Source organism: Megalopta genalis, chromosome 3 (assembly GCF_051020955.1).
Source record: "Megalopta genalis isolate 19385.01 chromosome 3, iyMegGena1_principal, whole genome shotgun sequence".
Taxonomy (NCBI): domain Eukaryota; kingdom Metazoa; phylum Arthropoda; class Insecta; order Hymenoptera; family Halictidae; genus Megalopta; species Megalopta genalis.
This window is the reverse complement of record NC_135015.1, coordinates 18,107,535-18,120,609: the sequence shown is the minus strand read 5'-3', so window position 1 is coordinate 18,120,609 and position 13,075 is coordinate 18,107,535. Positions and strand designations below refer to the sequence as shown.

The 13,075-nt window shown below is 32.7% G+C and overlaps 4 protein-coding genes across 9 annotated transcripts; 2 read left to right on the top strand and 2 right to left on the bottom strand.

Annotated features, from left to right (window-relative positions):
* Nucleotides 1–73: 73 nt before the first annotated feature.
* LOC117224987 (epoxide hydrolase 4) lies at nucleotides 74–3,336 on the top strand. Its single transcript, XM_033478248.2, has 6 exons — nucleotides 74–996; nucleotides 1,435–1,559; nucleotides 1,646–1,921; nucleotides 2,007–2,164; nucleotides 2,227–2,481; nucleotides 2,550–3,336. The coding sequence occupies exons 1-6, from the start codon at nucleotides 784–786 to the stop codon at nucleotides 2,726–2,728; spliced, it is 1,206 nt and encodes a 401-aa protein (XP_033334139.2). The 5' UTR covers nucleotides 74–783; the 3' UTR covers nucleotides 2,729–3,336.
* On the bottom strand, nucleotides 3,244–6,129 carry LOC143259164 (organic cation transporter protein-like). Of its 2 annotated transcripts, none has more exons than XM_076520262.1 (9): nucleotides 5,990–6,129; nucleotides 5,192–5,475; nucleotides 5,017–5,120; nucleotides 4,802–4,956; nucleotides 4,552–4,720; nucleotides 4,155–4,480; nucleotides 3,770–4,074; nucleotides 3,568–3,704; nucleotides 3,244–3,474 (listed from the first exon to the last, which is right to left on the bottom strand). In XM_076520262.1, exons 1-9 carry the CDS (start codon nucleotides 6,009–6,011, stop codon nucleotides 3,456–3,458), a joined length of 1,521 nt encoding a protein of 506 aa, XP_076376377.1. In that variant the 5' UTR covers nucleotides 6,012–6,129; the 3' UTR covers nucleotides 3,244–3,455. The 2 variants fall into 2 exon arrangements, with proteins under 2 accessions (XP_076376377.1, XP_076376376.1); XM_076520261.1 differs by having other exon boundaries at nucleotides 3,244–3,455.
* Nucleotides 6,130–6,149: 20 nt separating this feature from the next.
* LOC117224989 (WD repeat and HMG-box DNA-binding protein 1) lies at nucleotides 6,150–10,535 on the bottom strand. 5 transcript variants are annotated; one of them, XM_076520258.1, is made up of 14 exons: nucleotides 10,291–10,535; nucleotides 9,969–10,083; nucleotides 9,674–9,825; nucleotides 9,471–9,579; nucleotides 9,156–9,398; nucleotides 8,865–9,080; nucleotides 8,518–8,799; nucleotides 8,217–8,433; nucleotides 7,913–8,137; nucleotides 7,619–7,839; nucleotides 7,305–7,547; nucleotides 6,857–7,232; nucleotides 6,557–6,790; nucleotides 6,150–6,282 (listed from the first exon to the last, which is right to left on the bottom strand). In XM_076520258.1, exons 1-14 carry the CDS (start codon nucleotides 10,365–10,367, stop codon nucleotides 6,251–6,253), a joined length of 2,742 nt encoding a protein of 913 aa, XP_076376373.1. In that variant the 5' UTR covers nucleotides 10,368–10,535; the 3' UTR covers nucleotides 6,150–6,250. The 5 variants fall into 5 exon arrangements, with proteins under 5 accessions (XP_076376373.1, XP_076376371.1, XP_076376370.1 ...); XM_076520256.1 differs by having other exon boundaries at nucleotides 6,161–6,282; nucleotides 6,479–6,790; XM_076520255.1 differs by having other exon boundaries at nucleotides 6,189–6,328; nucleotides 6,479–6,790.
* Nucleotides 10,536–11,194: 659 nt separating this feature from the next.
* Nucleotides 11,195–12,230, top strand: Tom20 (translocase of outer membrane 20). The gene is made up of 4 exons (XM_033478249.2): nucleotides 11,195–11,415; nucleotides 11,701–11,795; nucleotides 11,883–12,056; nucleotides 12,130–12,230. The coding sequence occupies exons 1-4, from the start codon at nucleotides 11,289–11,291 to the stop codon at nucleotides 12,172–12,174; spliced, it is 441 nt and encodes a 146-aa protein (XP_033334140.1). The 5' UTR covers nucleotides 11,195–11,288; the 3' UTR covers nucleotides 12,175–12,230.
* The last annotated feature ends 845 nt before the right edge of the window (nucleotides 12,231–13,075 follow it).

Below are 13,075 nucleotides of genomic sequence, written 5' to 3'. Positions count from 1 at the left end.
CGACAAGTTTAGTGTTAAGATTAGAGAAACTAGTTGACTAATTTTTTGGGTACTAAGTAGATTGGATAAGCGACTCATTTTAATTTACTTATCGAATTGTTGTATCATAGTCTGGCGGTCTGCAGCACCGCATCACGTGTATCTTGCAATAATTCATTGACACGTTACATGTCAAGCTCAAAGTACAGATCCAAGCCCCGTTATAAACGATTCATCATTCCGGGAGGCGCTTATCCCCCAAAATCCCCTGTAGATGTCCTAACGCTTTTGAGAAATAGAAATTCGGCGTACAATGTATTCAGTAGCAGTACCTAATCGCGACATCATCGTGGAAGTTACATATATTTTGACGTTGTTTATAAATCCCGATAAAAAGATTTCTCGCTGCTGATAATGAGCTCTGGCGATCGTGTTGTACTCCGACGAAAGTCTTAATCAGTAATTCAGCGGCAGTTTTAACGAAAACGTACGATTTAGGATCTATATTTGATTAACCTCGTAAATCACATTGATCTGTATCCTTCGATCATCCACGTTAACGCGATCGATCGTATTTTAGTTACATTTGTGATTATTATTATTGTGATTATTATTTGGGCTTCGAGAAATTCGTGCCTGAAAAAGGATACGAGCATTCGATTTTCTACAAATCCGTCGAACTTCGGTTAACGCGTAAATCGTACCGATTCAGCGTGAAGAAATATTTCCGTGAAAAATACGAAGAGAAACGATCGTAAAAAAAACAAGCGGAATCAATTTTTGCATTCCGCTTTATGAATAACTATGATTACAAACGACAAAATCGTTCAGATATCGACGTGGGAAATCACTAAATTACATTTCTTATCATTTGTGTACGGTTTATACCTAATAGTGAGACGGTTCCTTAAATGGGCTTGGGACCCGAAAAAGTTCTTCATGATGCAACAGCGGGATAAACCTCCGCCCTGTCTAGTGGACAACAACTTGGGAACGCATTCTTACATTAAAATCAAGGTAAGATAAAAATGATTATTTCATTGATTCCGGAGAATATGTATCACAGTGCATAACTTCGATCTGACAGTCATAAAGAGATACTAAGAATACTTGAGAATACTCGACCTCTGATAAACTCTTTGCGACGCGACGACGCGACGTAACTTCTCGATGCACACATCCGATTTCGATCGGTAAAAATGATTATAATGTTTTTTTTTCTCCGGATGTTGCATCGAGTTCTTTTTTTTCGGCTCTAAGATTATCCCAAACATGTTTATTGCATTTGAAGAAAAAAGTTTTTTGAGCTATGTGATAACTAAAAAAAAAATTATTCAATTAACAGTTAGCCGAAAATAACAATGTTAAAGAATTTAATAATATCTATGTTGCCATCGCATAACGAGCAATAATTGACAACAAGAAAATGAAATATCGCACGTATTCCCCATTTAGGGTGTAAAATTCCATTATGTGGAAGCTGGAAATGTAGATAAACCACTGATTTTGCTACTGCATGGATTCCCTGATTGCTGGTTGTCTTGGAGAGAACAAATACCTTGCCTTGCCGAACATTTTAGGTATGATACATTGTTTGTCTTTAATTTATATGGTTTATCCTAAAGTGGAACTACCTAATATTTAATGGAACAACTTTGTTATTCAGGGTAGTAGCAATAGACTTGAAAGGATTTGGTGACAGTGATAAACCATCAACCAAACGTTCCTATAGACTAGAAGTTTTAGTTGAAGAGCTAAAACAATTTATTTTATCGCTTGGAGTGAAACAGTGCAGTATAATTGGACATGACTTGGGTGGACTACTAGGATGGTACATGGTAGCCTTATATGGGGAAATGATCTACAAATTTATTGCAATTTCATGTCCCCATCCTAATTTGTACTGGAACAGATTGCCTGGAGATTCTGTATTTGACTCAAAGTACATTTAATAACATGTGAAGAAATCTTGTATTGATTTTAGCAATTCTATTTAATTTCTGATGAACCATCTGATTATTTCGCAGATGGATACATTTCAGTAGATTGCCATTCCTTCCAGAAATTGATGCACTTAAAGAAGATTTATCTATTATAAATGATACATTCAAACATCTTCAAGTAAAGCAAACAAGCACTGAAAAGAATTATGTAGAAGCGTACAAATATGCATTTAGTAGGAGAGGTAAATACATTAAATCATAATCGTTTGATCCTTTAAATTCTGACAGTTACTACTTTTCACAGAGGATTGGACGGGTGCAATTAACTATTACAGAAATCTTCCTTTCATTAGGCTCAACACAGAGTCTAATGAGCCAATCTCAACCAAGATGTTGCATATCATTGGAAACATAGATCCTCTTGTATCAATAGAAAACATTCTACAAAGTTCTGAATATGTTGAAAAATTCAATGTGAAGGTTGTTTTTGGAGCACAACACTTTCCGCACCAACAAAAGCCAGAAGTAGTAAACAAAGCAATCTTAAAGTTTTTTATAGGTAAGTTATTTGTATACTATGAATCGATTGTGTAATTTTAAGCAAATATTGACAAATTTATGTTTTAGGTACAGTACATACTGTAGAAAAAATACCGTCTAAAAGTATCATGACCTCGTGGTTGGGATCTTTAAGTAATACTATGAAGTATGGTAATCATATGATTGATACTGTACAGAAAAAAACTACGGATGTAGTCAATGGTTTACCTAGTAAAGTATTTTACATGAGTCATACTACAAACTGATATTTTAGAAAAAGTAATTCAGGATACTCGGTCTTTTGTTTCTATATATTAATAACTTCGTCGCTTGCAACATTTACGTGACAATACCGAACGTTTACTACAAAGGTAGTAAATATAATATATAATCTTGATAATATTCACTAATACAGTGATGCAAAGGGGGAGAATGTTCATTTACATGACAAAGGCTGATTCGTCGTTATTTATTTTTATATACATTTTAAGTATAGACTATTTTGCATGAAAGTAATTCAATTTGTTTCATGTAAAATATTCAGATATTAGTTAGTAGATTTTTTATACTAACACATGTATATTTGTTCACTGTCCATTTAGACTTTAGACTTACTCATAAATCATTTAAAGATCTGTCTTCATATGCAACACAACAAATATATAAATATGGTAAGAATAGATTTTATTGAAGGCAGCATAAAATGATCTCTTATAAATACTTATATTACATTTAGTAATACTGTAAATACCTAATATTTCAAGAAACAACATATAGTAAATATATTATAGGTTTACAATTTATTGTAAAAACTTACTTTATATTTTATAAAGTATAATATTATATACAAATATACTGCTATGTTCTTCTTAAATGTGATGAGCCTAATAATCGAGTTTTGATATATAAATAATTAATAAATTAAGAGTTTATTACCCATTACATGCATGGTTCCATCAATATCATTTTCATGTATTTTCTCTCTTCTTTTTCCTAGAATACATAATAAAACCTGCTTCTTCAAAATAATCAAATGATTACATTATATATATTCAGATATCACAAAATAATCATGGGATTACATTACATTATTACATGTACTCACTTTCCAAAATTTTCACCGTCTTCTATAGTTTCAGGTAATTTGCAGTTCATTGTTTCTGGTAAAAAGAAACATAATGCAGCACCAAGTAAAGGTCCAATGCCAAATATTACAGGTGGCAACCAGGGTTCGATTTTTCCCTAAGAATAAGTAATATAATCAGTCAGATAAATGACACATATTAAAAACACACTGAAAACATTACCATAGTAGCTATATATGGTGCAATCATGCTTCCAGTTCTTGCACAAACACTTCCCAATCCGATGCCAACGTTCCTAATTACCGTAGGGAACACTTCGCTACTATATAGGTATACGGTCGGAAAACTAATCGCCATTCCTGCAAGTCCCAAAGTAGCTAAACATACTGTTAAAGTAGAATTTGATATTACAGTAATTAAGATCAAGCTTATGCCTGACAAAATATTGCCACTTATCAAAATTTTTAAGCGTGATACACGTGATATCAAGAAAAGGACTATCATAGTTCCAGGCAATTCAATGGCAGCTAGAAAAAGTGCATATTTCTTGAATTAATAATTTCTTCTGACTTGATGGGAATTCACTTTTTCTAAATAGGAAATTTACCTGACACAGCAACATTCACAAAAATGTTGCCATCAAGGTAACCCATGTACTGTGCCAATCCAAAGAAACAGCTACCACAAACAAACCAATTAACACATATACAAACTGTCTTCGTTCTTAAATTTGGAGTTCTAAACAAATGTGTAATATTATATTTCTCTTCAATCTTTTCGTGATTAATTCTTGCACTAGCTTCATATGTTTCAATTGCTGTTTTAACATTTTCTGTAGGTATTTTATTTCTGTTAGCTGCTTTAACCAAGATTTCTTCTGCTTGTGATAGTTTACCAACAGCAAGTAACCATCTTGGTGATTCAGGGATAATCCTAAGTCGAATGAAAACCGCTAAAGATAATCTGATTTTATAGCAAGTGATAATACAATCAATGCTGCATACCAGTAGTAAGATAATAAGAAGATTGATGGTATAGAAACTGCCATTTGGAATCCGTCCCATGTGTGCGTTAAATATGAAATTAAAGGGTTCATTAAATGACCCAACAAAAATGGCACATGAAATAGTACCGACATAATTGAGCGCCATTCAACTCCTACAATCTCCATGACTGTAAATTCATTCAAAACTATATTTTAAAATATGTGAAAGGTAATGGCAAATACTCCTGCAATGTATATTCTTTACTTACGCAAAACAAAGCTAACGAGCATAGTACCGCCGGTAGCTACAGCAGAGATAAATTTGAATATTAAAAATAATTCGTACCAAGGAACAAATGCACTGATAAACCCAGTTAACGATTGCAATCCTAGTGCGATCATCAACGGTTTCTTTCTGCCGATTCTGGAAACAAATTTTCATGCACTATTCACGTGTACAGTTTTATAATAGCAAAAAACCTACCGATCGGCCATTATACTGAAGACTAAGTTACCAACGAGCACCCCAAACATTGTGCAAGTTTGTACAAAGTTTGCTAGTTGTTCTCTATCGCAGACTAAGTCCCACTGAAAACAAAAAATTTAATTCGTCGACCTATAAAATTCAGACAATATAAAACAGCAACATTTTAACTCACTTGAGTTATAATGCTCTCTTTAAATATGCGTTTGTCATATTTAAAGCTTGTACACTTTTCCATTGTACCACTTCCAGTTTCTACGTAGCACTTCATTATTGTAGATTCATTAGTTGCTGATATTGGTGCAGCACATGAAAAATTAGTTGGAGGTGCAAGAAATACTATGGACAATTGATGCCAGGCAACTGGAAATTTTACAAGAGAAAGTGCTACTGCTATCACAATATGCCATGGGCCCATCACGCCCATTGCATTTTGTATGACGTCCACGAATGCATGTTCTGAAATAATTTTTAATTAGTATAAAATTTATATTGAATTCCGATGAATTTAAATAATATTAATGAATTAACTGCTTTCTTGCAATCATCGTCGGCTGTTATCGAAACAATAATAAAAAATATATACATAAATGCTTTCAATATGTAATATATTATTGTTATAAAAATCGTATTTGCGAATAATTGCTTATGTTTATTCAGTCTTCAAAAAAATACGCGATCTCCTGAGTTGTTAATAATATTCTTAATATTGTGAAAGTGTAATGTTTTTAGTAACCATGGGAGAATTATGACTTAACATAAATATATTTTTATACAAAGTAATTATTAGTTTCATTGTTTTTTCAACTCTGTGACAATACAAATTTTAAACTGGTTTCTCGCATGCGTATCAGGATGACGCAATTGAAGACGCGCGATTAGTGCCGCAAACTTGAATGTATATTTAGACTGGTCCCGATTTCGAATGCTAATACGTGCATAATCTAAAACTGTGCCAAATATATCAGCTTACCTTTTATCGCACTTTCAAGCATTATATCACGTAAATCTAGTGCGACTTTCTTTCAATCTGCGCAGTGATTGTCGCCGCAATGTACACAGTGTTCTTGAGTATTCGGAACTTTCTACAACTTTCGCGTTAAGAGACTTAAGTGGACTAAAATGAGTTCAAACCATTCTCTTCATCTGTTTTATCGATCTATCGTGACACATCATATGCAGAGTGGAAAGTACTCTGAGGAATATCTACTTTATCGATCCTTTTAACTACCATTCATTTTTGCCATAGAAGTTTCCAACGTGTTCCTTATAATAGAATGTACTGTTAAGTTAGTAATACGAGCAAACACCCCTGTTAAAAAACGATATTGTTTATTTGTACAAGCGGTCAAAGTAATGTAAAATAATAAATAATCCTAATTACATAAAATAAAAATATAAAAGTATATTTATTTTTCACAAAGCAGCAATCAACCAAACGCGAATGAGCTGAGTACTTTACTGGAAGTTCGTTTAGGTTTATTTCCTTCATCTTCGGAACTTAATTTCCTTTTCTTCGATTCTGTGGATTCTGTGGTACCTTTATGTTGTGGAGTGTCATCTTTCTCCTTGTACCTTGCCAATGCCTGTTTCATTAAGTCGGTAGTACTTAATTCGGGAAATTCTTCCTGCAAGTATTTCTTGTTCTTGGCATACCAACTGACAAATGTTTCCTTTTTAGGAACATCTTTGGTGTCCTTAACTTTCGGTTTTGAAGGAACAGGTGTCGGCTGCTTTTGTGCTTTTTCTGGAGCGGTATCTAATCCAGCCAATCCTACAAATTAAAATATCATTACATGAATGTCGTGAAAAAGTAATGAAAATATTATGTATACGACACCTTTGATCTCAAGCGAGTTTCCACTTTTCAAAAACGGATTACTTCGTCTCATCGATAAAGATTCGCTTATAGATAATGGTTTAATTTCTACATCCGGCTTTTTTTGGCTAGTCAACGAAATCGTAGATTCTTCGATCTCATCATTTTTAACTTCATCATCGCTTTTAGTTTCCTCTATATCGTTATCTTTAGTTACCTCCGCTTGCATCATTTCTTTCTCGTCTTCCTTCACGTCGGCGATAGACTCTAATTTATTCGACAGAGCCATTCTATTCATTCTTCTCGCATACTTAATTGCCAGTTCTATGACTTTCTCGGAAGCAATTTGTTCACACAGTTCCACTGCTCGATACTCCAAATTACTCCTACAGGCGAGCTAATCATATAGAACTAATTAGTGCACATATCTGTTCACATTTAAACGCTTAAATATTTAATTTATGTTTACCGCAAATAGAGCCAACACTATTTCGTGTTCTTCAGCAGCATTGCTACCCAATTTCCACAATTTCAATTCTTTCTCAGATTTTTCACTTTCGGGTTCGCATACCGGTGGATCTAAAGATATTTCTGTTATTACAGGGCGGGGTGCTGTCGGTGGATAATGACTTCCTTTGCATAAAACACAGCGAGCAATGCTTTGCTGTTCGCTAATTCCAATGATGAAATAGTGATCGGCTTTGCCCTTAGACTGTTCATATTAGAATAATTAAATACATAATAACATGTGATACGAATACTATAGATGTATATATTACTTACTTGTCCACTCAAGTCGCTGGCAACTTTCCAAAGAGATGATTTTTTGTTGTAAACTCTAATGACATCGTCAGCATCCATGATAGCAGGAGATCCAAGGTCGGAAAGTCCTATCCACATAAGCTCTGATGAGGGAGAGAGTGGAAGAGACAATTTTCGGCTGTATAAAGTTAAGCCACGAATTTGAATCCATAGTAAATTCATATTTTGATCACCGGATGCACCTATTTAAATATTTTTATTACATTAAACAATTTTTTCTACAAGAAAATGAATAATGGACAGTAGATAGTGTACCTATTCCATTATGATACGCAATTACTAGAGCATTTTTAAGCCCATTCATTGCAACTACCGGACCCGGTAAAGATACAATTTCACGTTGCGTGCCTCCTACTGTAAAAAGTCTCAAATTCCTTTTTGATGTTGCGAGTGCTACGAAGGTATCACCAGCGGCAACACAATGTCCTTCTTCATCTTCAGGAAGATCCAAGAACCATTCCTTATTCCCTGAACCCCAACCTGTCGTTGAGTAGTAATATTGCTTCATTAAAGTCATTTGCCTATAACAGATGTTCTTTTATATTTAGAATATACCAACCCTGTAACGCTATTACAACAAGTTTACTTCGTGTGTCGCTGCTTGATGGACAATTCAATACGAGTGCATATGGTGATAAAGCTGCTATTGTATGTTTTAAATAATTATTGATGTGCATGCTACGGTGAATTGTAACATCATGAAATTCAACTTCGATACTAGACTCATCCTCATCTTCAGCACTAAAACATCTTACCATGCCAGTATCGTTCCAAACCTGTTAAATAATCATATGTAATATGTGTACTCTCATATTTTTCAATATTATCTTCAGAAAAATTAGTATAGGGATATTTGGTACCATAAAACGAGATAATAAATGCGCCGGGGATGAACTCGGTTGAAATGGTGGTTGCAAATTAAATTCTGGTGTAAAAATATTTGCTTCTATTTGTTGTTTCACAGAATCTACATCAGAATGACTTTTTTGATCGTCTTCGAGATTCGCTGATGCTTTAATTTTATCTAACGATATAACATTTTCTCCATCGTCGTCTTCTTCGTCCAGTAAAATATCGTCCTCTTTTATATCTCCATTCGTTTCCGTGGCTTCTTCATTGCCATTAGACTTCTGAGGAACCGTCTGCATAAACAAAAAGGATAAAAATGATGTCTGAAGCTGTAAGTTACACATGTAAATATACGTACCACATCAATGCACCCTAACTGGCCTAAATTATCACAAAATGCAATTTCATCTGATTCATCAAGATTCCAAGCCAATGAGGTAATTTTAGCATTTTGCTGATGTTCAATATATCCAATCAAATCTCTTGTTATTACATTCCAAACAATTATTTCACCATTTACAGTGCTTGCAGCAATGAATTTACCACATTCAGAAAATTTACAGATATTAATCTCCTATATTGAGGACAATAAACATTAAAAGATGTTACACAGACTTCCTTAAATGTAACATTTAAATGGATAACTTACACTTTTTATATTAATACATCTTAAATGAAACAATTCTTTCCAAGAAGTTCTTTCCACTACAACTACATCTTTCATGTGTGGATATGCAAGGCAACTTCCATCCTTAGTTTGAAAGGAAGGAATACAATATACTTTTGCCGTAAAAAATGAATTAGATTTAGGTACAATGTTATTCCAAATATTGGCAACACGTTTCTCTTTAATATTCCATACTCGTATAGATCCATCTGCACTTGATGATGCCTAAAAATAAAATTACATTAAACGATAAACCACTGTTATTATATAAAAATTAATTGTCAAAAAAAGCTTTACCACAAACTCTTCTTTAGGGTCCAATGATAAACCTAATATTGGGGCTTCATGACCAAAGAGCTCTGTGTTATTTGATGTACTAATATTCGTAACGTGTATTCTCATGTCACTATAATTTATATTATATACAATATTTAATATGAATCTTGAATGTTAATATAGTATAATAAAAATTTAAAAAAATGTACATATGTATTACATACCATGATCCTGATACTATAATATTACTGTCTTTTGTGGTTGCTAATGCAGACACAGGTGCTGAAAACCTAGTAACTATTCCTTCTTTCTCAAGATCAGGATAGCTGAGTATTTGAACTGTGTTATTATCATTACCAACAAATATTTTTCCATTCTAAAACAAAAAGAAGAGAATTATGAACAACAATTTACATATGAAAATCTAATAGTACCATTCTTGAAAATGAAATACATAAACATCAATGAATACGATAGATGTGTATATTACATCTGGCATTATTTATTTTCTTTCTGTACCTTGGATATTACTGATATAGCTTGTTCTGAAACACAACTTGCAGCTGGATCATCATCCATTAAATTTAACCAGGATCGTACATCTCCATCCGATCCACAAGTAACAAGGCCTTTCCTAAATTGCAAGATACAGTTACACTATTTTTAAATTTTTATGCATAAACTTCTACCCTTTCTATGCACACGTTAAACTTCTTAGAAAATTATATTCTTTCCGAAACAGAAAATCAGTAAATAAAGGGAGCACGATTTGTATTGTTTATTGCCGATTATATTCATCGTATACAATAATCATTAACAATGTGCTTCAAACGTTGCTCACCTTTCACCGGTAAAATAACAAACATCCGTGTGTCCCTCCGGATGTGCATAACGCATAGGTTTCTTTATTAATGGCATCTTTTAATATATTTATATAATTCGTTCTCGTTCAATAACTAACTTGCCAAATTCCTCATCATAAATTTCTAACTATGCACTTGCGACCCTTTGTACACGTACTTTGGCGCGCATTCTCGATTGTTCTCGATCATTGATTCGATATTCGAACAAATATATACGCTATCCATAAAGTATATGTATAACATCGGCGAAACTTCTTTCAAAAGTCAACGCAGTGTTGTTTACATTGGTCCGCTAAATAAAAAGAGGTCACAGAGACAAAGCTCGATAATATTTACATACTAAAAAGGAAATTATGGTAAAAAATGATATCTCACAGATATAAATTATTTCATAAACTAAATATTGTGAAAACTGCTTTTTTTTCATTTCACAAATGTAACTAAATATTGTTACACATTTCAGTCGACTTTTATATGTGTCTTTATATAATTATTAACAAGTTTAAACATTTATGTGCAAATTTAATCATGAGATTAAAGCGGCCTATGCTTTACGAAGATTCGAAGTTATACTTATTCACGAGGGAATTGGTTACCGAAAAATGCGGAAATTTCAAATGCTTTATGTTCATATATGTATAACAAGTACACATAAATAATCTAATAAACTGATGAAACATGTATAAAAACTGTAGTTCTGTATCGACAGAATGTCTCGTGCAGAGAGAGAGAGAGAAAGAGAGAGATCTTAAAAAATAAAGTATATAAATTTTAATGCATAAATTTCTTTAAAATAGTAATAAATCTAGGGAATTTCCTAGTACTATGTCATCGTTCTGGAACACATGATCAAATTTTGCTTCTGCTACTCAATTCTGTGCGTTTGATAGCAGACGCAGCCTTTTCTAGGGTGGCCAAAGGTGCAATGAGGAGTTTATAAATTTCGTCATTATAAAATTGAAATTTGTATATTAGAATGACCATGATTTCGAAGGCTGCGGTGGGCATCGCCGTTGGCATAGCTGGAATATTCTTTGGATACTGCTTTTATTTCGACCGAAAGCGCCGCAGCGATCCAGATTTCAAAAAGAAATTGCGTGAACGTAAGTCAAGCAATCATCTTCTCAATCATTAGAAATACTTTTAAGCCATGTGCGTGTTTGTGAGTGCTAATTTTGTATAAAAGCGGTTACAGTTTTTTTGTGGAAGTGATTGTCCCTGCGAGTTGATTAATTTTTCTCAGAATATTTCGTTTTTGTTTAATCGCATCTTGTTCAAATAGTCAATGCTACAAAATTCGAATAGCGTTATATTAATATATAACTTGTTAAATAAATTTACAGCATAGTATGTACAGAGTCGTTGACATTATTGTTTTATATTTAAAGGAAGAAAAATTAAGAAGAAGCAAGCTGAAAAAAATAATTTAAAACTTCCTGATATGAAAGATCACGAAGGTGTACAAAGATTTTTCTTACAAGAAGTTAGTATGAAATATTTTAATATTACTACTGTATATTGATGATTTGCTGTATTCATTTTGTATGATAATTTTGTAAATATTTCATAGGTTCAACTTGGAGAAGAGAAACTTACAAACGGTGATGTAGACGGTGGAATTGCACATTTAGCTAATGCAGTTGCGATCTGTGGACAACCTTCACAATTATTGCAAGTTCTACAAAAGACACTGCCACCACAAGTTTTTTACCTTTTATTGCAACGATTACCTGCTATTGGCCAGGTATAAATTTCAATTCAACGTTTGTGTTAGAAATGAAATGCAGGAAAATTGGGTTTTTCACTTATTGTTGCAGAAGATAGCATCTCAAACTGGAATGGCTGAGGAAGATGTTGAATAAAACAATATATAAATTGCGTTGAGTATTTCAAAATAAAATTTAACCATTAGTAGAAAGTGTATGCTTCTTTTGATAACGTAGATAATTGTGTGGCTTCGATTTGGTCAATCCTGTTAAATGTACGTCTTGTTCTCCTTGATTGAACTTCCATGCTCCTTGATGATTGTATATCAATTAAAAGTATGCCATATAATTACGCATATATACATTTTCAATGGGAAGAATTTTTGTGATACTTTGTTAAAATATAAAGTTTTCATTCAAAGATTACATATAATGTTAGCCATTCAAACATTTTGATTGTCACAATTATTATTCATAACATACTAATGAAATAAATGTTTCAGTTGATTTGGCAAGCAAATGTATGTATACATAATGCACATAGAACATAGAAAAATTTCTACTCACACAATAATTCCTTTATGGCTTTAGATTGAATGGTTACAATAAATTAATCATGTTAAGAATTCCACAAATTTACAAAATGCAGAGATAAAACAACTAATTAAGGAGAATAATGATTAATCTACTTTTAACTATGCATTTCAGTTTCTGGGAACATAAAAAATACTTAGAGATTGGTTTCGATGAGGAATTCATGTAAAATGTGATCTTGAAGTTATATACTTTTTTTCTGGATGCATTTACACGTAGTCACAAAAGTACTATTATAAATAAATCTATATTTTATAGGAATTTGCACAAATTTAAGCAAATGTCTATTTTACCTTGTAAATAAGAAATTAATGTCTTTGTCATAGGTGTATCATCGTATCATCTTAAGCATAGATAACATGACGTTATTTTCCATGCTACTAGCATACTGAACACTTATAATTATTTTTTGTATAAAAAATATTCTATTCTTATAAAACTAAGTGTAATAAGAAAGACTCAT

Bases quoted from the DNA above. Each gene is read 5' to 3' on its own strand.
- Tom20 (XM_033478249.2), top strand. From the start codon at position 11,289: ATGACCATGATTTCGAAGGCTGCGGTGGGCATCGCCGTTGGCATAGCT. The intron at 11,796-11,882 runs GTTAGTATGAAA...AATATTTCATAG, and splicing joins AAAGATTTTTCTTACAAGAA to GTTCAACTTGGAGAAGAGAA. The intron at 12,057-12,129 runs GTATAAATTTCA...TTATTGTTGCAG, and splicing joins GATTACCTGCTATTGGCCAG to AAGATAGCATCTCAAACTGG.
- LOC143259164 (XM_076520261.1), bottom strand. From the start codon at position 6,011: ATGCTTGAAAGTGCGATAAAAG. The intron at 5,476-5,989 runs GTAAGCTGATAT...AAATTATTTCAG, and splicing joins GCTTGAAAGTGCGATAAAAG to AACATGCATTCGTGGACGTC. The intron at 4,075-4,154 runs GTAAATTTCCTA...CACTTTTTCTAG, and splicing joins TGTGAATGTTGCTGTGTCAG to CTGCCATTGAATTGCCTGGA.
- LOC117224987 (XM_033478248.2), top strand. From the start codon at position 784: ATGATTACAAACGACAAAATCGTTCAGATATCGACGTGGGAAATCACT. The intron at 1,560-1,645 runs GTATGATACATT...TTTGTTATTCAG, and splicing joins TGCCTTGCCGAACATTTTAG to GGTAGTAGCAATAGACTTGA. The intron at 2,482-2,549 runs GTAAGTTATTTG...TTTATGTTTTAG, and splicing joins AATCTTAAAGTTTTTTATAG to GTACAGTACATACTGTAGAA.
- LOC117224989 (XM_076520255.1), bottom strand. From the start codon at position 10,367: ATGCCATTAATAAAGAAACCTATGCGTTATGCACATCCGGAGGGACAC. The intron at 9,081-9,155 runs GTAAGTTATCCA...TCCTCAATATAG, and splicing joins GATGTATTAATATAAAAAGT to GAGATTAATATCTGTAAATT. The intron at 7,233-7,304 runs GTAAACATAAAT...CTATATGATTAG, and splicing joins TAGTGTTGGCTCTATTTGCG to CTCGCCTGTAGGAGTAATTT.